Below are 23,594 nucleotides of genomic sequence, written 5' to 3'. Positions count from 1 at the left end.
AAAAGGAAGAACTCCCATCTGGTTCACCCTAGGAGGCCTGGGCGGGGCTGTGCTCAGCTCATCTCCGGTGGTGGCGGTGGGGTGGCGGCCACGGTGGTGATCCAGCCATTGATGCCACAACTTGTCACCGCTTTTCCTTCTCCCCGAGTCAGCAATGCACCTGGTCCTCGTTAGGGGTTAATGACTGGCCAAATGTGGGCCTCGGGTTGAGGTGCTGCTGGGAAGACACTGTTTGGATGCAAAGAGCTTTCTTTTTACAAATGAAAGAAGAGAAGACAAGGCTTCCGCTTCTTTATGAATCAAAAACTTGGGTGGAGATTCCCACCAGCCCGCAGCCGCACCTCCCTTCCTTCCCCCTTCCCATCTTCCCGATTCCACCACGCAGATTCACCAACCACAACCAGGAGTCCTTTCTCTGTGGAGCCTGCAGACGGATTCCTGCCCACAGCCGAGGCTGGAGTTGGGATTAGCTGCAGCCCCTCCCGCCTTGTTGCCCGCTAGGGAGGGAAACACAGGCCCCAGACAGAAGCACAATCCCCCCCCCCCCCCCCCCCCCCCCCCCCCCCCCGCCACCGCACTGCGGGCCTCACCCGCACCTGCCTCTGCCGGGGCTCCCAGGTTAACAGAGCATTCACCTGGTCTCTTGCCCAGACGGCCAGGACCTGAGCAGAGCTGACCAGAGCCTCTCTGGCATCCTCCCCGGCCCAGGCCTCCTCCCCTCTGCCTTCCAACCTTTGCCATCCAGTCCTCTGGCTTGGGCCGGCCAGGTGCCCTTGGTGGCTGGCCATCCCTCACTGCCCCTGCCTCCCTGGCCTTATCTCATCCTCTTTCAGGAAGCCCTCCCAGTCCTCCATGCCACCCACAGACACCCCAGAACAGTGATCTCCAGCTTCTCCTGTGCCTCCTGGGGCACACCAGCTGGGTCAGGGGGTGTGACCCAGTGCTTCCCCCGCCCCAGCCTAACTCCTCAGCAAAGCCCCGGGCAGCGCTCGGGGCAGGGGAGGGACACACTGAAGAACGAAGGAGGATGGCCACCACTCAGCGGAAGGGGGATTCCAGCGTTCTGAAGCTTCAGTGACCTGCGGTATGTGCTGCCTCAGTTTCTCTAAGTGATCTGCCTCTGTGAGAACAAGACAACAGCAAGCCCGGCATCATGCACTCCCCCGCCAGGTGAGTTCCGCTGAGATGCTGGCCAGGCGCTCCTGGTCACTCTCACCCTCGGTGCCTCCTGGGCTCAGTGCCGGCTCTGGCCAGCAGCCGTGGCTTGGTCCTGCCCCTGGTCAGCACCTGGCACTCCGAGTTCCTCTGTGTTTTGCACTCTGACCACATGGGCTCCACCCAGGGAACCTGTGGCCAAAGCCAGCTTGCTGGTAAGTGGCGGGTGCTTATGCCCTGGATGGGGTGGTGTCCGCATTGGGCTTCTAGCAGTCCAGGTCCCGCCCTTAGGGGATTGGCTTTCTGCCACGAAGGACACAGGACCTAGGCCACTCCCTTGCGGGGGTACACAGGCTTTGGGCCTTGGTTCCACAGCCCTGCAGTCTCATGGCCAGGGGCTCCCCCGGCCTGGGCTTCTGACCAGAGGCCTCTGCTAGGGGCGGTCTTGCTTCTGTTCCTGGCTGGAGGCATCCACGGGGCTCCTGGAAGGGCAGGCAGCCAGGCCCGGGGTGCGGGTGGGGGAGAGGCAGCTATTCCCAACAATTACACAATTCAGGAGCCGAAAAGTGGTGTTTGGCATCCTCAGGACTCAGTTGTGGCTATGAGCCCAGTGGCAGGGCTTTGCCCTCCCTGGGGGTGGGTTTCGAGTCACCCCCAAGCCCTACTGGGGAGATGGGGCGAGGGGTGGTAGGATCCCCTCAGAGTCTCCGATCACTGGGCAGGCCACACCAGGTCCACAAACGCTTGTGGCTCCAGTGGCTCGGAGCAGCTGGCCACAGCTGACTCCCCGGGGGCTGTTCTATTTCTAAATACTGGTTCGTGCTGTTAACCCTCGCTGTGCTCCTCGGGTACGCAGGGTATGCAGGGTACGTGGTGGCTACCTGCCCAGTGTGCCTGCCGCGGGGTGCAAGAGCCATTTGGATGGACAATCTGTGAGCGTGCTGGCGCCTTGGAGGCCACGGCAGGGCCCCGGGAGGGGGTGAGCACCTGCGGGCGGGGAAGAGGCGTGCGGGCCGCGGCATGGGCCTGAGCGGGCAGCGGGGCTGAGGCCGGGCCTGCCCAGCCCCTTCCGCGCGGCCTCAGGTGAGGCTCGCGTCCCCGCACCTTTCCTCGTGGCCCTACATCGTACAACCGCGATGCTGTCTGGGCGACGGTTTCCAAGAGAGGTGCCGCAGCTTTATAGACGGCCGAGGGCAGGGCCTGGCGGTCGTGAGGCCGAGGCCGGCCGTGGCTGACAGGGGCCTGCCCTCCACACAACTGCCGGGGCCCTGAAGGACAGGCGGGACTGACACCCCAAGGCGGCCTTGTGGCCCGGGCGTGCGCCTTCCGTAGGTGCTCAGGCGTGCCCTTCAGCCCCTACTGGCTTGTTGTCCTTTTTTGTTTTCTTTTTAAAGATTTATTTGGCCTAGAGAGTGAGTGCACAGCAGGGGAGCAGCTGGTGGGGGGAGACACAGGGAGTCTGATGCGAGGCTCCATCCCAAGACCCCAGGGTCATGACCTGAGCCGAAGGCAGATGCTTAACCGACTGAGTCACCTGCGTGCCCCGGCTTGTTGTCCTTGGATAGCGAGAGCCCTGGGGTGGCCAGCCCCCACGATGTGCCTCCACGGTCCCCGCCTTCTGGGGTTCAGCCCTCATGCACCCACCTCCACGCTGGACAGGGCTGAGCAGCTAGGCGGGGTTGTAGAAGACATAGCAGCCTCTCCCTGTTTGGGGAGCCAGCCACCGAGACCGGAGGGGCCCGGGGAGCCCTGGATGGGGAGGGGCCGAGGCCCTCCGCCCGCAGCCAGCCCCAGCTCACCACGCATCTTGGACGTGGGTCTGCCAGCAGCCATCGCCCTCCAGATGGTTGCAGCCCTGACACCTCCACTGCTGTCTCTTAGGGACCCGGAGCCAGAACCATCCAGCTGAGCTGCTTCTGAACTCCTGACCCACCCAAACCACGTGCAATAGTAAATGTTTATGGCCACCTTAAACTCCTACATTTTGGGGATAACTTGTTATGCAGCAGCAGATAACTGATGAGAATCTATAAACGTGTAAGTGGTAGTCCAGGGGGCCCAGCTGTGTGCGGGACCGGGGCTCCAGGAGGAGGACTCTACTCTCACGAAGAGGGGCCTTCCCTTCATCAGTCAATGGATGGACTCATTCATTCATTCATTCATTCAACAAACATTCTTTCTTTTTTTAAAGATTTATTTGAGAGAGAGAGAGAGAGAGAGGGCAAGTAGGTAGAGGGGCAGAGGGAAAAGGGACAAGCAGACGGCACACTGAGCCTGGAGCCCGATGCGGGGCTTGGTTCCAGGACCTTGAGATCATGACCGGAACTGAAATCAAGAGTCAGACACTTAACCGGCTGAGCCACCCAGGCGGCGCGCAACAAATACTTCTTAAGTACTCACCATATATGTCAGGCGCTCTGCTGGGCCCTGGGGACACAAGACTAAGAGGCAGGGCCCAGCCTTGGGAGCTCCCAGGCTCCCCAGAGTGATGGGGTGACTGGATATGCAGAGTAAGGATGAGGGAGATGTTGGTGACGAGTTTTCAGGTTTCCAGCTGGGGCTTGTGGACGGCTGGTGGCGTCATTCATTGAGGTAGATGGGGGGCAGGTGACATCTCGGGAGAAAAGCTCTGGGTGTGTTGATTTTGGGTGCTTGTGAGAGAGCCAGTGGCCCCGTGTAGGACACGGGATAGGTGGGCTGCGAGCCCCCGCGCGGGCCTGGGCCAGGGGCACATCTGTCTGGGCATCGCTGGAGTAGACTCACCTGGACTGAAAGAACCCGCAGGCCAACTGCCCTGGTGGCAGGAGGGCGGGTTACAATGACAGAAGGGGATCCTGGGTGGCTCAGCGGTGTAGCACCTACTTTCCCCCCAGGGTGTGATCCCGGGGTCCCAGGATCGAGTCCCACATCGGGCTCCCTGCATGGAGCCTGCTTCTCCCTCTGCCTGTGTCTCTGCCTCTCTCTCTCTATGTCTATCATGAATAAATAAATAAAATCTTAAAAAAAATAAATAAAATGACAGGAAGGCCCAGGACTGAACTCTGAGACACTAACACTTTTTCTTTCAGCTTTTTGACGTATTTCAGACATACAGAAAAGCAAGGAGACCGTTACAAATATTTCCCACTCTCTTCACCTAGATTTCCCCAACGTTAATATTTCGCCAGATACTAAATTCTTTTCTATGTATATACATCACCTCTCCCGAGCTGTTCCAGGGTGAGCTGCGGACACGACGCTCCTTCCTCTGTCCACACTCCTCTCTTTCCTCGGAACAAGGGAGCAGGGGCCTCCTCTCCCATAACCAGACGAGCAGCGACCGCCGTCAGGAGATTAGCCTTGGTGTCGTATTTGTAACCAGCCGCAGACCTGCATCCTGTTTTGCCGATTTCCCCAATAATATCCTTGATAATCAGAGAGCATCCTGGCCGCCGTATCGCATTTCATTGTCTTCCCTCTTGGCTTTCTACCAGTCGGGGAAAGTGCTTTCCTTCGGTGTTTCTTGGTGTTTCGTGACATTGCCATTTTCGGCAGGTACAGACCAGTTTTTTTTTTTTTTTGTAAAATGCATCTTGACTTGAGCTTATGTGGTCTCTTCACAATTGGGCTCAGGTCCTGCACCTGCAGCCCTGAAGGGATGCTGCGCCCCGCTTGGTGCATCCTCCCAGAGGACCACTGCATTTTCCTGCCACCCCCCCCACCATCGACAATGTTAACTCCCATCACTCACTTGGTCGAAGAGGGCTGCCGGCCTCGCTCCTCCCTGAAAGTCACCGTTTTTCCCTTTGCGATTAGTGGGCATAGGCCAACGAGAGGAGGAGGAGCAGGAGCCAGGAGGCGAGCTTGTGGAGGGGCGGAGGGGCGTGGGGCCATGGGGCCCGGAAGAGGCGCCCAGGGAGGGAGGGAGCAGGTTCCTCTGGTGGGGGAGCTCCCCGGGCAGCTCGGGGTCCAGGTGGGCGCTGGCCTGAAGCCCTGGGGTGCTGAGGTGTGAAAGGAGGCCCAGGAGAGGGACAACCAGGAAAACGCTTCCCAGGGGGAGGTCTGGACAGGAAAGAGGGACAGGGGCCACGGAGAGATGGTGTGAGCGTAGGCTGGGGAGATGGCTTCTAAGCCCCAGCAACACCCCCCCCCCCCCCCCCCGCCCCAGAGCATGACAGGAGGGGACCACGGGACTGGCTCTGCTTAGGCAGAGGGATGGCAGGCCGTCTGGGTGGGTCCTCCTGAACCCCAGGAGGGAATGTGGGTGCCTAAGGCATGGTTGGAGGGTTTGGGTTGGGGTCTGGTGCGGCCCTTCCCTGTGCTGAGAAGGGGGGCGCACGGGGCTGAGGGAGGGCTGGGCTTGACCCAAGTGACCTCTGCAGAGACGGGTGCTGGCAGCCTGGCGGCAAGGCCGGGGTTTAGAGGCCCTGGTCCTGACCAGCCGCTCTTCCCGGCCAGGGACCTGGTGGAGGGGCCGGGCCGCAGGAGGTGGTGGTTCCTAGGAGTGCCACTGGCCAAGGAGGGCAGTGGGAGCAGGAGGGGACCAAGCAGTGGGGACAAAGAACTTGGGTAGGGATGGGCCTCAGCGCAAGGTGTCCAGCCAGGGTGTTAGGGTGACAGGCTGCGGGCCGGGGGAGAGCTCAGGGCTTCCAGGTTTATGAGTCGGGACAGAGGGCCCCCTGAGGAGATGATGGCTGGAGAGGGGCACCCTGGGTGCTGAAGCCCTCAGGGAGTGGTATCTGATGGGGAGGGGACCCTGCCTGGGTGGGGAGCAAAGAGGCCAGGGGTGCGCTCACCTGGGACTCTGAGGGGCGGATGGAGCAGCTCTGCAGAGCACGGAGGGCCATCTGGAGGGGGGGCGGGGGTTCTCTGCTAAACTGGAAGGAAAGGGCCTCTGGAGCGGGAGTCGGGGCTGCCCGGCTACCCAGGAGAGCCATGCGTGGGGCTGGCAGGCAGGAGCAGGGCTGGGTGTTGTAGGAGGGCCCCCGGCTCTGAAATCCTGGGACTCTAGTCCGCCTGGCGCCCTGGATCACGAGGGTGGGGGCCTCAGCCCACATGGGGCCCCGGTCAGCCTTGAGGGGACCGTCAGGGCTTGAGCCCGGAGGCCCGCAGCCTCCTCCAGGAAAAGCTGACGAGGATTGGGGTGAGGAGGAGGCACTGCCCGTGGCCCGAGGCCAGTCCCTGCCTTGCCCGGCCCTCTCCGGCCCCCTCGTTCCAGAAATCAGAGGCTTAGCTGCCCCCTGGGTGATGGGAAGGGCACAGGGCAGGTCTGCGGCCGGCTGTGGGGTGGGGGGGCTTCCCTCTGTTCCGGGCCCTTCAGTCCCACAAGGCTTCTGGGGGGCCCAGCACGTCTGGCCTGTCTGCTCCGTCCTCACTGCGCCTGCCGGCCGCCCCGAGCTCCGAGTGGGGCCTGGTTTCCGTTAGATTGGAGGCTGCGAGCCAGAGAGCCCTGGGTTTGTGTCCCGGTTCTGTCCCTGCTACTCACATAATGGGAGACCTTGGCTAAGCCCTTGCCCCCTCCGGGGCCTCAGTTTCTTTATTCATGTACTGGGGCTGTGACAGGCATCCCTCTGTAGTCAGCAGTCATCCGTTCCCAAGACGGAAACCCCTCCCGGCGGGTGTGGGTCAAATCCCCAGGCCGGGCCATGAACTGGGGGTGCAAGCAGGCCCTGGGGCCCCCAGACCTCCTGGGCTTTTAGGGGTGAAGACACCCCCAGCATTTCCTCCGCCTGAGGGCTCATCTGGCAATCATTTGGCAGCTGGGGATCCTCTCTACCCCTCAACGTTCCCTCTCACACTGCCCTACCCCAGGTGCTCTGGGCCACAGGCACAGGGAGTGGCTTCTCCAGGCCTCGTGCCACTCCTCCCTCCTCCTTATTTGCTTCCCATTCCCTGCCTGAAGTGCCAGCAGCGGGCAAGCCTTCCTTGAGCCAACTGGATCTCTAATGACACCATGCCCTGGGGTGGGAGTCTGGGAAGCTATCAGACAATCACACCTTAGTGTGAAATAATTGGCTTGATCCTTTTCCAAGGAAAAATAGCTGGAAGGGAGGGCGTGTCCAGAGTGGGGGGGGGTGTATGGGAGGATAGGTGGGAGGGGCAGGGGATAGAGGGCCACCCCAGGGGAATATCTGGGCTGCAGAAACCTTTCCCCCAGGACCCACGCACACTTTGCATTCCTTCCTCCCACTTCAGAGCACCCACCAGGAGTGGAAAGCTGGCTCTGTCACACCCCCCTCCCTTTTCCTTCCCTGACCCAGGGTTTTGGGCACCCTCAGGCTGTGTTGCCTGGTTGGGAGTAGGGAGCCGTGGGGCCTAGTTTTCAGGGTTCTATAGCTGAGCTGCCACGGTAACTGGGGGAAATAAACACTCCGGGTTTCACAGTCCAAGTTCTGCGATGATGTCATCCTAGCTCTAGCCTGCTGGGTCCTGTGGCTGGCTGCACCCCAGACGGCCTCAGCTGCTCAAGCCAGAGGCTCCACTTCCTTCCCAACCCCCATGCAGCCTCCCGAGTGGGGGAGAGAGTGGACACAGGGCCTGGTGGGGGGCATCTGGGACAGGCTTCATACAGGCCTAGCTCCTCGCTGACCACTTGGACCCCTCCTGGGCCGCAGCCATGAAACTGCCCAAGGGGGCCAGGAACTCGGTGTTCTATGGGCAGCACCCAGAGGAAGAAGTTCAGGTGCCCTCGTGGCAGGAGATAAAGCAGAGCCCCGTGATCATGGCAATGATCAGAGGTGAGAGCAGGCCCCTGCCCTGAGCTTGGCCTCTCCCCTCTGCAGGCCCCCGAAGGTAGCCCAGCCGCAGAGCTCCTCAGGACTCTCCTCCATGCCCACAGACATCCATACCTTCAAGCTTAACCCGAGAGGCAGTATTGGCTGCGGGGAATTGTCAGGGGGCTAGGGGTGGGAGGGAGCATGGCGTATGAAGTGAGGCCAGTTCTGGGAAAAAGGGAGTCAAAGGAACATTTAGCTCACTCGCAGCTGGCCGGCCTCACGTGTCTCAAATCTTACTCTCAACTGAAAGCAAACTAATTCTTACTACATTGTTAATGACTGATTGTTGGTCTACGTGGGAGGTGGTTTAGTACGTGATTTTATATTTGGGGTTCTGTTGGCTGATTGTCTCAGGGTTTTCACATTACCAGGCTTGCGTGACTTTGGGTGAACTATTTCTAAGTCTCAATTTTCTCATCTGTAAGATGGGAAACACAATACTATTAGCGTTACGGAGCTGTTAGGAGGCTTAGCTGAAATAATCGGTGTAAAACACTTCGCTGCGGTGCTTGGTGCAGAGTAAGTTCTCGGTTAATTGTGACTCTTATCTTTTGTATCACACATTGCCCGCCTAAGGCACACTGGGAGCATTGTCTGGGAGCATTGTCTTTCCCTAAAGGAAGCTCGATGGTGGGGTTTGTGGCAGTGTGGGTCGGCAGAGCAAGGACCCTGGTGTTCTCATGGCACACTGCCTTTGGGGCATCCCCTGCCTCTCACCAGTGGGTCGAGGCTGAGGGCTGCCCTGTCCATCCTTGCAGGTCCGGGCCCTGCCAAGTACCTCCGGCCGTCCTGCACGGGCTACTTAGACCATGACATCTCCATGTTCCAGGAGCCGGCCTGTACTCTGCATGCCAGGCACTCGGAGAAGCGTACGTGCTCGCCATGCCCGTGCCAGTCAGCCCTTCAGCCCTTCAGGCTTAGGGTTATTATCGTTGGATGTTTGGGGCAGCAGTGAGGGGCAGGGAGCCACTGTCCATAGCCAGGGGACCCTGGGAACCGAGGTCACCCTGAAGAGGACACCCAGGAGGCCCACTGGGGCCAGAAGGAAGCCAGCAGGGCTGCTCAGGTGGCGCATCCCTCCATAGGCCACTCTGCGGGTAGCTCCCAGCTGGGCCCTGGAGGGAGCTAGAGGGGCCACGGGCACTGTCCAGACGCCTGAGTCTTCTCTCGGGCTGGGGCCCTTTAGCTCTGGCTGCTGTGGGTTCACTTGCCACAGAAGCTGGGCAGAAATAGCTGGGGAGTGGGGGAACTGGTGGGAATGGTGGCTCCCCAGTGGCTTAGAACCAGCTGGAAGGGCAAGAGCAGGAAGCCACAGAAGAGCTCTGGCTGCCGGTCAAGGCCAGGGAGAGGAGAGCATGTGCGGGGGCGTCGAGGGGTGTACCCGGGGCGCTGAGATCTAGAGGCCAGCTGGGTCCCTCCCTGGCGTGCTGTGGCCTCCTCAGCAGGGAAGCCCCTGCCCTGGGCTGGGCCCCTTCTTAGTACTAACAATAGCCCCCGTGCCAGTTATGCCCTTTGGCACCAGTCCCTGATGGGGGCTGACCACGCTGCCGAGCAGCTGTTCTCCGATCTATTTCTCTGAGCAAGCTCTTGAGGCTGGTAGGCCACTCGTTAAAAGCCCCATTTTGCAGATGAAGAAATCAAGGTTGGGAAACACCCAGGAGTCCAGGGAATCAGAAGGGAGCCCTCACTTCTCTACTGGGCCAGGGGATCTCACAGGGAGGCAGTCGCGGCTCACCCGAGGGTGGCCTCTGGGGCTGACCGCGCCTCTCTGGCTGCCTTGCAGGGATCATGGACATTTGCAGCTCTGGGCCTTGCTGTTTCTTGGATCCCAAAATAACTCGGTTTGGAATGTCCAGCTGCCCGCAAGTCCCCATGGAGGAGCGCATCTCTAACCTGCGTGAGACGGGATAGGAGGGGGACGTGGGGGTTGGGAAGATGGGGAATGGGGGCCGCCCTTAGCACCTGAGCAGGGACAAAGGGTTTTGACTCCCCTTTGCCAGGTGTGTCTTTTGACCCTGGCATTTTCCTGCAATGTTTCATCAAGACACTGATGTCACCATGTCTGTGTCATCACAGTGCTTACGTCTTGAAGCCGACGTTACACGTATATGTCACTGGGTAGATGTTATGATAAAACTGTCACGGGGCTCCTGTTGCATCAGGGATATCATCATGCTAACGAGCTCACAGACTAGTGATTTCAGGATGCTTTCTGGAGGCCATCACGGGGATGCTAACAGGATGCGGACATTCCAAGGGTGACGTTCTGATGACACTTGTGATTTCATATTATGATAACAGCGTCAGTCCTCACGTCAGGGTGGCCAAGGTCCCTTCCCCTGCCCACAGCCCTATGCAGGGGCGGTGGTGTCCTTGCCTGACGACGAAGGGGCTATAGGAAAGTCACGTCAGGCTACCCAAGACACTCGGCTCTCCACCATCAGCCGGACACCAGGAGACAGCCTGGCTCCCACCTGAAACCCTCCCCTCCATTCATCCACTTGCAGGCCTGAGCCCCAACCCAGCCTCCTGCCATTACTACTTGGAGAAGATCCACCCACCTGGGGAACGCAGGGCTCCCCAGTATGCCTTCGGCCACCGGTGCCCATACAGAGTGCTGGACCCCAATCCAGCCCCCAACCAGTACCAGCTGCCCCTCTTGTTGGGGCCCAGCAACCCTGTCAGCCGAGCTGCTCCTTGCTATAGTCTTTCCTCGGAGCACAAGAGCTGGTTCTACAAGGAGAACGTGGCAGGGGGCCCTGGGCCAGCTGCGTACTCCCGGCCCGAGCCCTCTGTCTACCAGAACCGCAGCCCCACGTACAGCATGGCCAAGCAATTTGCGTACCCCACGGACCGCACGCCTCGGCCCGGCCCTGGCTCCCACAACGCCCAGCAGGTGACTGTGCACAAGCCCTGCGCCCCCGCTTTCTCCATGGGCATCAAGCACTCACCCCACCTGTGCCCGCTGGTCATCGACATTCAGGACTAGGGCCCTCCCGCTGCCTGCACCCGCCCCTCCCCGCAGAAGGTATTTTTCTATATTGAACTGAGCAGCTTGCTAAGGTCTCACGTAGCAGAGCCGGTGTGTCTAGCGCACAGAAGGCATCAGATAAATGTTTTCACTTATTTAATTTTTCATTTTGCAAACACGGCTGCTTCCTTTGGGGCCTGCCCTGGGTAGTGAGGGGCCGGGGTGCTGGGAGGCATTGCAGGGGTCTCTGTGCGGGGGCAGGTCTGTTCCGGCTCACCAGGGGAGGCGGCCACATGTCCTCCGAGGAGCCCTGGGAGGGACCCGGACGGCTGTGTGCGGGCCCGAACTCTGCTGCTGCTCTGCTCTGTGGCCCTGTGCAGCTCCCGTCCCCGCCCTTCGGACAATGAGGGGGGAGCATCGGTCTGGAAGGTGCCACTCCACAGCGGGGTGACTCTGATCCCTGACAGTGGTCCCAGCCCAGGACCGGAGCAGGGCAGAGGAGGGAGGTGTCGCCTGGTTGGGGTTGGGGGTGGAGGGAGATTTTCCAGGCAGAGGGACACAAGAGGACACGTGGAGACAGTGTGGGAGGGAGGCTATTCTTGGTCCGCAGAGATGGGAGCAAGGACATGCAGGGGGGACCACAGCATGCGGGGTGGGGCCTGGGGAGGCTGGCCAGCAGGGGGACCAGGGGCCAGGTCCTGGGCGGCTGGAGGGCGCTCTGGCTTCGCCTCAGCCTGATGCGGTTGGACAGGATGCGTTCTTCTCAGGATGCTTTGGGCAGTGAGAGAGGCCTGGGCAGGATGAGCAGAGCGGGGGCTGCGCTCCGCCCGGGAAGAGGCCAAGAGGCTGAGCAGACCGCTGGGAGTGGGGTCTGCACGCCCCCCACCCCCACCCCTAAGCTTGCCAGACGCAGCCTCGCCCTTCGGCGCCTGTAGCAGGAGAGAAGGGGCCGCGGCAGCCAGGAGGGGGCGGTGTTGCCTCACCCATGGGTCCAGGCCTGGCCCACCCGCCCCGCCCCACCCCTTCCAGCTCCGAGGCTTGGGGCAGGCAGGTGCCTGCTGGGGAGGCTGGGGTCCACTTGAGCAAGATTCAGGTTTTCATCGAAAAACAAAAACTGCAGAACCAACTCTGGATGGAAGAGATCAGAGACTATCTTCGGAATATTAAAACCACAGTCACAACCCTGAGTATCTTTAAAGGGGGTTTGTAGGAAAGCCCACGGGGTCCATACCTGACTCTGGGTGCAGAAATCCTCTCCACCCGCACCCCGCAATAGGCCCCAGGCCTGGGGTATGGCGTGTGTCCTGTCCTGTCGTTTCCGATCCTGATCCTAGGGAAGGCTGCTCTGGGCAGGCTCCGGAGAGAGCGAGTGAGCCTGGGGACCCATCTGTCTTGCAGCAGATTAGAAAGATGTCATTTTGCCGACAATGCCATTTATCAAGGCGGCTGCAAAAATTAGGGATGCTTGGCTGAAAGTACCGGGTGGGGGTGGGGGCCAGCAGGTGGCAGCGGCTGCTGCTCTCCGGTGTTACCGGGTCAGGTAAGCTACAGGCCAACCTCTGAATGGGGCTTTTGGGACTTAGTGCCAATCCTATTCCAAGGCTCTCCATTGGAAAAATGAGGAAACCGGGGCCCAGAGCCAGGGAAAGGATGAATGGCCTGTCTCCAAATCAAGGCCGAGGCTCGGTGTGTGAGCAGGCCCAGGGCTCGGGGTGTGGCTAGAGTCAGGGCCCGGTCCGGGACAGACGGGCTCAGTCTGCCACCAGACCCGGGCAGGGCCTGCATATCAGCCTCGAAGCTAGAATTGACCCCTGGTCTGTGATCCCAAGGGAAGGAAAGGAAGCTGGAGGACTCAGAATGAGCCTTTGGAGGATGAAGATGTTTGGAAGAGAGACGGCCCCGCCAGGAAGTGGATGAGGCCTCTGGGGAAGATGGATGGGCCTTTTCTTGTGCCTCAGCCCGCAGAATGACAAGGTCATTTAGCTTGAGATCGAACTTCGGTAAAGCAGTCCCCACGTCCAGTGGTGACGGGGCAGGTGACTGGCAGGAGGCTGGTGGGCATGGCCTCCGGGCCTGGCTGAGGGCTGACCATAGCCCTTCTGACTCGCGGCCGAGGCAGCTCACTTGGTCTGCGGTCTGAATTCCTGTAGACTTTGGAGCTGGCACGCGAGTCACACAGATACCATCCTTCACTCAGTTGATAAACGTTTGCTGAGCTCCTGCCCCATACCTGGCCTTGGCCGCACCTGCGGGCTCCAGAGGCGGTGGAGGCCCAGCCGTGCCCTCCAGGTGTTCAGACAGTGGCTCGGTGGGAGGAGGACAAGCAGCTCTCTCCAACCCTGAGCAGACTCTGGACGGCCGCTGAGGGTCCGTGAATGGTGGGGTGCCCACCAGAGCTCCCCCCTTCTCTCCAGGGGCAGCAGAAGCCTGGCCTCCACGGGTCACCCCTGCTGGGCAAGGTGGTAAGGTCGCAGTCACGTGGCTCTCCTGGACAAGCTGGGCGGCCCTGTTCTGCGCGGGCATACGCATGCATGCAGATACCACACCTCACTCTTGATACGTAACGGCTGATACTGGACACACTCAAACACAGGCCTTATGTCGCACTCACCTGGAGAGACGGACACAGACGCGTTGCACATGTGCAGACACCACCCCACACACTTGTACACCTTTTACCACCACACCCCCCCTCCAGGTGCCTCTTTATCCCCCCGTCCACTCAGGCTCACTCATGCCCTTTCTCCCCTGGAGAAAGAACCTAAACAATGAGAATACCCTCCTCCTCCTGTCTGCACCCCGACGTACAGGTGCAGAGGGGTGGGCTGGGCTGTGGAGAGGACGCTGGGTGGTCTCCGTACTGAGGAAGCATCTGGATGTGAGCTGGGGGTCAGCCGTCCAATCGGGGGTCCTGCCTCTGGACGGGGTGCGTTTGGGGGTGGGCCCCCAGCCATGAAGACAAGCCACATCCCTTGTCTGCCTTCAGATAAGGGCTCAGAGATGCCCGCTGCAGGGGCCGCCGGGGACGGCGGGGCTGGGCTAGGCACCGCCGCCCTCGGCAGTTCTGTTGCTGGTCCCTGGCTGGGGTGCAGCGGGCACCTATCCCCATGGATCCCAGCGCCGGGCCCACAGCAGGCAGGGCGCGTGCTGGGTCCCCTTGTACGGCTTGTCCCCCGCTGAGTCCCTCTGCCTCCCTCTGGTCCTCTTCTCGCCTCTTGCTCCCTCTTGCTCCGCCAGCCGCTCAGCCCTGTTCAGCCTCTAGAATAAAGGCCGACATTTCCAATTCCCCCCCAAATACCAGAGCAGTTCTGGGAGGCCTGACAAGAGGAGGATTGTGTGCAAGTGCGCAGCCCGCTGGTGGGCGTGGGCGCGGGCCACTGTCCTCTGTTTCTTTGGTCCGTCTGTCTGTCCGGAGAGAGGGGCACGTGCTTCCCTGAAGGGGAGGAACAGAGACAAAAGGGAAAGAAAAAAATCTGTCATCATTGTAAACCCAGGATGGGGAGGGAGGGGGTCACAGGAGGAGGCGGGCTGGGGAAGAGCAGGGAAGGAGAGAAGGGGGAGAGAAGCTGTGAGCCTGTGAGCAGGGGAGAGCAGCGGCTGCCATCCGGGCCAGGGGGCGTGGGGGCACCAGGCTGGGCTGTGGGGGGTGGGGGGGGCGGCGGATGGAGAGACTGAGGGTGTGGGGGGTGCTCCGGGAGGAAGACCTGTGCATGGCAGGGGTGCAGGCGGGGGCGGGGGGAGCCCCCCCCGCCCCCCCCCGCAGCAAGGGTCTTCCGAGCATCCGGCCCCTGCAGGCTATAAGGTAGCTGCTCCTGGGGAGCGTGGAAACCCCGATGCGAAGCAGGTCACCGCTGCCCCTGCACCAGGCACCTGCAGAGCCGAGAGTCCAAGCATGTGGGCTGCCCACCCAGGCCCCCCCAGCAGGGCCCCCCAGCAGGGCCTGGAGCCAGGACTCCAGCCCCTCTGCTCTTCCCGAGGCCTCCGTGGAGCACTGGCCGCTGGGAACGAGGGCCGGAAACTTGGCTCTGCCATGACCTTGGGACCTTGGGACCTTGGGACCTTGGGACCTCTCGACCTCAGTTTCCCCGTCTGAAAAGTGCAGAGAACTCGGGCTGGCCTGGGGGCTGGGGGAGGACCCAGCGTCTGGCCAGGGGTGGCTGCCAGCTCTGGCTCCCGGAGGAGCTGAGGGTGCGGAGGGGGCATTCCTGGGCCGGGCCTGGGAGGCTCCAAGGCGGCGGCTCCCAGTCCCCTCCCTGCTGGGCCCAGTGGCAAGATTTGGGTAATGCGGGGATGAGCCTGAGGAGGGTCAGGGCGGAAGGTGCCTCTGGCAGGTGCCTGGAGAGGGGAGGGGCTTGGCCTCAGGGCACCCAGGGAGGAAGCTTGGGCTGGTATTGGCTTTGGGGCAGGGGGCTTCCCTTCAGCCCTGTGCTGCTCAGGGAGCTCCCAAGCGGCCTTAGGGCAAGAGAGGTGGACTCTGAACCCTCTGCTTGAAGCCGCCTCCTCCAGGGAGCCTTTTAGGATTTCTTCCAGCAAGGAGCAGCCCCACTCTCACGGCGCGGCCCTGTATTCATCCTCTCCTTGTTCCTTTGGCTTTAACCTGCCCTCAACTGCTCCCTCTCCTAGCAAATCAGGCAGTGGGATCCCTTACGTCCTCAGGGATGATGGAGGGCCATCCTCACCCCCCAGGGAGCACCTGCAAGGGGCCCAGCTCTGTCCCGGGACTCTTCCTGCATCAAATCACTTGAACCTCACGACAACCCCAGAAAGTCAGGATTACTTTTGAGCCCATTTTTCAGGACAGGAAGCACAAAGAGGTTGTGACTTCCAGACACAAAGTAGGGGGAGAGGGATCCAAACCCAAGTCCGTCCACTCTCTAGAGAACAAAAAGTATTTGGGAGATGAAAAGTATCCTTGTGGCACCGTGAACATCAGCTATGACCCACACTGACGTGACCAGTCCAGGGCCTCGAGGGGTCGGGTTTCAGCCACTTCCCGAGTCACCGTTGCTGCCGTGTGGTTTTGGGCAAGCGGACATGGACCTCAGGCTCATTCGCGGTGTGTGTGTGTGTGTGTGTGTGTGTGTGCGCGCACGCTACATTCAGAGTCCCTTCTGGAGTCGGGTGTGTCCAGCCTTGGGCCCTGGGACGCATCTATCTTGAAGGGCACAGGGAAGGGGTGAGTCAGGGGCAGGTCTGCAAAGGTGGAGCCCGTCAGGTGCACGTCCTCCTGGGGGGTCAGTGTGTGAAAAGGCGCGCGCCAGGAGAGCAGGAGAGGGGACAGGTCCGGGCCAGGTGTGGGGGACAGGCTGGCCCTTGGGCCTGGGAGCCTTCCCCTCTGCTGCCTGCCACGGAGGGGAGTTTTTCTTGGCAGGAAACAGCCTCATCCATCAGAGGCAATGGGGGGCTGACAGCGGCCACTCCCTGCTGGCCAGGCTTGCGGCAGACTCATAAATCCCAGTCCAGGCTGCGCCGTAAATTCCTGTGATTCACGCCCGGCCTCGGAGGACAGAGACATTCGGGGCTGCGGGACAGGCTGCTCTTCCCCGAGCAGAACAGGGGGATCCCTGAATCACCGGCCTGGCGGGTGCAGAGAGCCCTCCCCGGGTCCCACAGGATGTGGCTGCTGGGCCCCCTGGGACATCTCGGGCCCCTCCCGAGCCATCTCTGCTTGGACCCTGGCTACGTCCGCCTTCAATCTGGGGCACCCCCGTGCCCTAGCCTGATCTGGCCTGAATCACCCGAGGGGACACAGCTGTGGACATTGTGTCCTTTGAGGTCTTTGGGGGCCTGTGGCCAGGAGGGAGCATCCAACTTCCCCCTTGGCAACTTCTCCTGCCACTCCATGGGACAGTCTGTCGCGGTGATGACGAGGACAATAGTGGGAACCAGGGGTCACTCTGTGTATTTCTTGTTCTGAGAGGCCTGGAGCCTTGAACCCACTGCCTGAGGGAGATGGAAGGGTCTCAGAGACCCTCTGACCCAGGGCAGCAGTCATTTGGCAGCTTCCCAGGACTCTTATCACACTCAGGTGCCAGTCTTTACTCTCACTTACTTAATGTTTTTCTTGAAACTGGCTCACTTTAAAATTCAAATGTGTGAGGGACGCCTGGGTGGCTCAGCAGTTGGGCGCCTGCTTGCCGTCAGCCCAGGGCGTGATCCCCGGGTCCCGGGATCGACTCCTGCTTTGGGCTCCCTGCATGGAGTCTGCTTCTCCCTCTGCCTGTGTCTCTGCCTCTCTCTGTGTCTCCCATGAATAAATAAGTAAAATCGTTAAAAAACTTTAAATGTATATTTTAGCCTTGTCTTAAGCAATATTTGTGAAGCCAGGGGTCCAGTGTGCTAGTCAAACACACACACACACGCAGATGTGGGAATATATGCACGGACACACATGGTGAAAACAGCAGGTGCACATCTCTGTGTACTAGCGGAGAGTCCTGGGTCTCACCGGCGACCGTTCTCTGAGACGGCCGCGCTGGGATTACCATCCAGCCCACTTGACTCCCAGCCTAGTGCTCATTTTGCAGAAGTATTGTTCAAAAAGACACGTTTGTCACAAGCTTGTTTGTGAAGGGAATAACCGGCCGGGATGGGGAGGCCTTCTTTTCCCCAGAAGAACATTTGCCTCCCCAAGGGCTGTCTGGAGATGGTGCCCTAGTGCAGAGGGGTATGTTGAAAGGTGGGCTTGCTGGCAGCAGGCCGATGGGCGGGCAGGCGGGCATCCTGGGTGCCCTGGGGGGACTAGGTGCTGGCTCCCCTCTCCGTTTGCCTTTCTTCGTGGCACTCGGGGCTCCTGCAGCATCTTCAGGGCTGCGGAGAGGTGGAGAAAGGGGCCCCAGGGGAGGGAGAGAGCAGGACGCTGGCAGCAGCCTTCCCTGGGGAGCTGCTTACCGAGGCGATGATTAGTGCCGCCACCAGCTCTCAGGCCGGCAAGGAAGGTGGCCTCATTAGCCAGCGCCTTCCCCTGCACAACCTCCGGCTTCCTACCTTCGGGCTCCTGCCACCTGTGCTGCCACTGCTGCTGCAACCACCGTCGTCACCCCAGAGATGCAGCACAACAGTCCTTGCTGGGGACGAGGCTGCTGGCTCCCGGGGAGACAGGAAGGAGATGTGTGTGGGGCGGCCAGCGTGCATGTACACGGCACCCACACTCATGTACACACAAGCACACAGACACTGTCATCCACCGGTGCACACGTACCGTTAGATGTGCAGCCTAGGTGCACGCCCATGCACACACGCAAGCAGGACGCAGGGACGTACATGTCTATATCCAGACAGACTCTTGCGCTGAAGCAAACTGCCCGGGTGCATTGCACAAGCACACAGATTCAACAGCGAGGTGTACGCACACCTGGGCTCAAGTGCCTGAGGACACACGACGCATGCATGCAGATGCCTGGATGGAACGTGGACACTCACCCATGCGTGTGTCCACGTGGGCATCCTGGCATGTGTCTCCAGACTCAGAGGTGCAGGTGAGATCGGTGCAGCCCAGACATGTGGATGAGCCAGCAGAGCAGAACCGCAGAAGCACGAGGCAGCGATGGCACAGGCCTGGGGGCTCCGCAGACTCCCTGGCGCGCGGGGCTCCCACCCGCACACATACGTGCCACAGGGCGCCAGTGTGAGGTTCTTCTTGGAAGCTTCCGAGGCTGGAGGCGCTGGGCTGCTTAATTCCCTGGGGGAGGCGAGAAGACAGTTGCTGAGGACACATTTAATTAATTCTTAGCGTTCCTGACAGAAAGAGAGAGGGAGGAGAAGAGGGAGAGAGGCATGGGTGGATGGACAGACAGACAGACGGATGCCGAGAGAGGGAAGAGAAGGGGCAGCGGGCAGGAGTAGGAGCAGGGCAAGTTCTCAGGGCCCGGGGACCACATCGCTCAGCCCTGACCCCAAAACCGGATGGGCCCTTCCAGGTCAGAGGGTTGGGTCAATGTAGGACCGTCCTTACAGGGCCCCTGGCGCAGCTCTGGGGGTGGGGGACTCACCCCGTGTCTCACTGGCTTCTGCTGAGTGGAAATCTGCTCCTGGAGCCTCCCGACTTGGGCCCCACCTGCGTTGCACGGGCCGTGGCGGGGAGCCGGGGGCCGGGGGGCTCTGTTTTCTCAGGGTCAGCATGGAGGGACACCCGGACAGCCACCCCTACCTACCCATGCCTGATCTCAGCCCCAAGACCAAATCAGGGAGACACGGGTGGACAAAGACGGGGAGTCGGGGGGCAAAGAGGACGTGAGCGGGAGACGGGGTGGGCGCAGTCGGGAGACGAGATCTGGAGGCCAAAGCTGAAAGAGACGGAGCAAACGTGGGGGACTGTGACAGAGCCAGTGAGAGCCGGACGGTCCTGAAGACCCAGAGAGGACTCTAGGGGAGCAGGCCAGAGGAGGCCCACGAAGATCTGGGGACTGGGGGAGATGGCCCAACTCCCCACTTAGCTTGGTTGGGAGGACGTCAGTGCGCCTGGGGACGCGGAGGGAGGACTCCTGGCCTGGAGAGGAGGCTCCGTGACCTGCTGGGCCCCCAACCCCCCCTCCCCCAGCCTTGGCTCCTGGTCCGTGAGGTGGGGGGTGGGGACTGACCCTGTCTCCTGGTCAGTCCCAAGGCTGCAAGGGGAAGCCGGCCCGCGCTTGTTCCCCCTGCTTCCCCCTGGCTTGGGGGCCTATGGGGCTGGAGGTGGGGGCTCTGCGGACCTCTGGGTGCAGGCTCCCCTGGGAGCCCCTGCTCTGGCCAACTGGGTGGGGAGGACCGTCTCCGCGGGGCTGCTGCAATGTGCTGCAGCCCCGCAGCGCTGAGTGATGGAGCGTTTGCCCTGAATATTGAAAATGCATAAATATCCATTTCCAGGCACCGAGGCGGATATAAATACAGAGTGGGGGGTGCGCAGCCCTCGGCGGTCATTTACCATCCCTGCCTCTCCCGGTGGTGCGGGCACTTACGCTCGGCCATCAGGACTCTCTGAGATGGCTTTATGACCGCCGGCTGCCACCTGGGCCCCTTCTCTCAGAGAAATGGCTCTTCGGGGATGGCTGCCTGCGGGGTGGGGGTGGGGGGGCCGGGCAGGGCTGGTCATTCCTGGGCCTGCTCCATCCTAGGCCTTCGGGGGGCCTCTCCCATCTTTTCCTTTTCTAGAATCTTCTGACTCCAGAGAGAGGGAGGGAGCAAACACATTTGTGTCAGGCCTGGTGTGTACCCAGCCCTGGTGAACTTGAGTAGAGGCAGGGGAGCTCTGGCCCTGCCTGTGGGAGGGGACAGAGAAGCCACCGTAGGTCAGGAACCCTCGCGAGTGGGAAGTGGATCCTGGAGAGAAGAGTCATGGGGGGGGTGGTCTCCGCACACCTGCCTCAGCTTAGCAGGTCCTCAGTCCTCAGCGGGGGCCTCTGCATCAGACCGGGGAGTGCAGGCCGCTGCTCTCAGGCGGGCGCTACTGGACCCTTCTCTGTGCGCTGCCAAGTGGAGGCCCCAAGGCGACTCCCCGCCTCACCTGGAGCTGAACATGGCCTCAAGGTCCCCGATCCCCGTGGCCTGTATTCCCACGGGGTGTCCGATGGGCTGGGGTGCAGGGCGCCCCGTTCCCACAGCAGAGCGGAGCCTGGGAGAGCGCAGAGTTCTCCACGCTGTCATCCTTCTAGGGTCCCGGCTGAGGTTGGGCTTCCCTGCCTGGAACTGGGCACTCACCTGGCTCACCTGGGCGGCCTGCAGGGCACGATTAATGGGATTAATGGGGGTCGATGACACTGCATCAACATAGGGAACCTGGCCCAGGGCCTTGACCTAGAGCGGGGAGTGAGGGTGGGGCCAGGTGAGCCTGGATGGACCAGTGGGCGGGGTGCCTGTGGGGGCGGGGTCTCTGGGGCGGGGTCTCTCTGGGGGCGGGTCTCAGAAGGGCGGGGTCTCCGGCGGTTGGGCCTCCGAGGGGCGGGGTCTCCGGGGGGCGGGGCCTCCAAGGGGCGGGGTCTCCGGGGGCGGGGCCTCCGGGGGGCGGGGTCTCCGGGGGGCGGTTCTCCGGGGGCGGGGCCTCCGGGGGAGGGGTCTCTGGGAGCAGGGTCTTGGGGGCGGGGTCTCCGAGGGGAGGGGCCTCTGGGAGCAGGGTCTTGGGGGCGGGGCCTCCGAGGGCGGGGTCTCCGGGGGCGGGGCCTCCGAGGGGCGGGGTCTCCGGCGGTTGGGCCTCCGAGGGGCGGGGTCTCCGGGGGGCGGTTCTCCAGGGGCGGGGCCTCCGAGGGGAGGGGTCTCTGGGAGCAGGGTCTTGGGGGCGGGGTCTCCGAGGGGAGGGGCCTCTGGGAGCAGGGTCTTGGGGGCGGGGCCTCCGGGGGCGGGGCCTCCGGGGGCGGGGCCTCCGGGGGAGTCAGGCTGCCGCTGAGCCTGGGGCTGGGAGGCCTTCCTCTGTCCTTGTCTGCTCATCTTCCCCTCCTGCGGCTCCGCCGTGGCAGGGCCCCTGTACCCTGGCCGCTCCACACATGCTCTGAGCTCCTGCCTCTGTCGTGAACTGGCTACATCAGTGGAAGGTCTCAGGCCAGGTCACTTAGTGGGACAATGTGGCCTGAGTCGTTTCCCCCCAGGCCAGGGCTCAGCGAATGTCCTCTGGGCTCAGACCTGGAGCCAGGCCGGAGTGCGCAGTGTTCTCCCAAGAGGTGGGAGTGGGCGGGACCCCGTCACCACAGGGCAAACTGGTGGCTGAGATGGGCAGCCTCTTCCCCTCTGGGAGGCGGCGCTCCCCCTGCGCCCTCTCCAGACCCCAGCAGTGCCCACTGTGTGCCAAGCACCGTGCCGGGCTTATGGGGAAGCCAATGAACAAGACTCATCTTCGCTCTCAGGTGCTTAGAGTCTCACATGGGACACCGTGTGCCTAGCGAGCCACACAGGGCACGCAAGGAGCGTGGGCTCGCGGAGGAGGGTGAAAGTAGCTGTGACCGAGGCCACGGGCATGCTTCCATCTGAGCCGCAGTAGGATTTTAGCAAGTGGTTCTGGGCTGCTGGAAACACCCTGTGTTTGTACGGTGTGGAGATGCTGCGGCATACATTGGCGTGTGTGCGGGCGGGGGTTGCTGACTCCTAACCAGACGGACCACAAAGCGGGCAGTGCCAGCTCCTGAAGGGCCTGTGTCTGAGGGTGTGGCTGTTGTCGGGTACGGGTCCCCCTGAGAGCAGAAAGTCTTAGAGGGAGGTGGGCAGCGGGGGTGGGAGTGTCAGGGGCCTGATTGGCTGTGCTGTGTTTGTCTGGGGATAGGGACCGCCAGCCAGCCGGCCCTCCCGCTGGGCTCCCAGGGCCGGAATTTAGAGCTGGGCAGACACAGCCCTTGCCAACCCCACGCCCTGGCTGCAGCTTGAGTCAGGGCTAAAATTAGCCTAGTGGCTGTGGAGGCAGCAGGAGAGGCAGCCTGGGACTTGGCCCCGCGTCTCCTCCCAGAGGTAGTGGCCCGGGCTACTGAAAGTCAGTGGGCACAGGTCAGGACCCAGAGTGATGTTGGGGTTCACCGCAGCAGCGAGAACTCAGGCCACCCTCCCAAGTTGGCTTATGGGAGCAGGAGCCTTGGGAGGCGCGCCCTGCCTTTCTCTCCTGGCCACCCGTTGGCCACTGTCAGCTGCTGGGGGAAGGGGTGGCGAGGCTCTGAAGCCCTGGGGGCCCACAGGGCACAGATCAGGCCAGCAGCCCCTCCCAGTGCGATTCTCCTGCTTTTGCTCTCTCCCAGGTGCTCTGTTGCTTCTCTCCCATGGTTGCCATGGGAACCACAGGTGGTGTAAGTTCGCCTGAGCTGCCTCCCTTCTGAGATGGGCAGTGGGGCAGGTCACGTGCAGGGGAGCCTCCCTCTGGGCTCTGTCCATCTGGCCCATCTCTTGGCCCCGTGCTCACCTCCTCCCTCCCCCATACTCCCACAGCCTTCTAGCCACAGAGTCCTGACCATTTGCTCCACTTCCAAAATATCCTTGGCACTTGGCATCTGCGGCACCTCCCCCACCATGGCCTGGTCCCTGTCCTCAGCTCTCTGAGCAGTGAGTGCTTACCTTTCAGGTCCGCATGTCCCTCCCGGCCTACAGCCCTTCGGTGGCTCCCACTGCCCTCAAGACAAAGCCATGCTCTTGACTGGTGCCTCCTGGTCCTGGCTTCCCCTTTGCCCCGGGCCCCACTGCCATGCTTGTGCTACCGCCACGCGGGGATGTCAGACCTGTGGAATGGGTGGGTTAGTGTGGTGAGTCACACTTCCAGAACCACATTCTATGGGTTGGTAGTAGTGTCTTTGCACAGTTAATAGGTGTGCATCAAAAATGAGTTCCATGTGGAAATATTTCGAGAAGTGCTGCATATGCCTCACCTCCTGGCCACCCACAAGGCACTCTGTCACCCCGTACAGGCCTGGGCAAGGCCTGCAATACAGAAATCTGTTTCGCTTTGTTGAGCCCAGAGATTTCCAGAGTGTTTGCTCATAAATAAGGGACATCTAGGAACAGCTCTCGGAGCCGGTTTCCCTGGACAACCATTTGAAAAATGCTGTTTGGGCCCGAAGCGTGGTGCCCGCCCTCTGGGATCTGGGGTCCTGAGGCTGCTCCCTCTGGTACAGAGGGGCCTCCATGTAGCCACATCTTGGTATGGAGCAAAGCAGATGCTGGGAAGCCGGACCCTCTCCCAGCAGCCTTTCCACCTCCTGGCCAGTGGGTCAGGCAGGGCTCCTAGATGTGTTCTGTTTGCCCCACACAACATTCTTTTAAAAATTTGACCT

The 23,594-nt window shown here is 61.5% G+C and overlaps 1 protein-coding gene across 1 annotated transcript; it reads left to right on the top strand.

The window, feature by feature from the left end:
* Window positions 1–7,750: 7,750 nt before the first annotated feature.
* Window positions 7,751–10,899, top strand: ODF3L1 (outer dense fiber of sperm tails 3 like 1). The gene is made up of 4 exons (XM_041742342.1): window positions 7,751–7,871; window positions 8,669–8,779; window positions 9,694–9,807; window positions 10,418–10,899. Exons 1-4 carry the CDS (start codon window positions 7,751–7,753, stop codon window positions 10,897–10,899), a joined length of 828 nt encoding a protein of 275 aa, XP_041598276.1.
* The last annotated feature ends 12,695 nt before the right edge of the window (window positions 10,900–23,594 follow it).

Source organism: Vulpes lagopus, chromosome 2 (assembly GCF_018345385.1).
Source record: "Vulpes lagopus strain Blue_001 chromosome 2, ASM1834538v1, whole genome shotgun sequence".
NCBI classification, from domain to species: Eukaryota; Metazoa; Chordata; class Mammalia; order Carnivora; family Canidae; genus Vulpes; species Vulpes lagopus.
The sequence above is the reverse complement of the archived record's forward strand: the minus strand, read 5'-3'. Positions and strand labels throughout refer to the sequence as shown.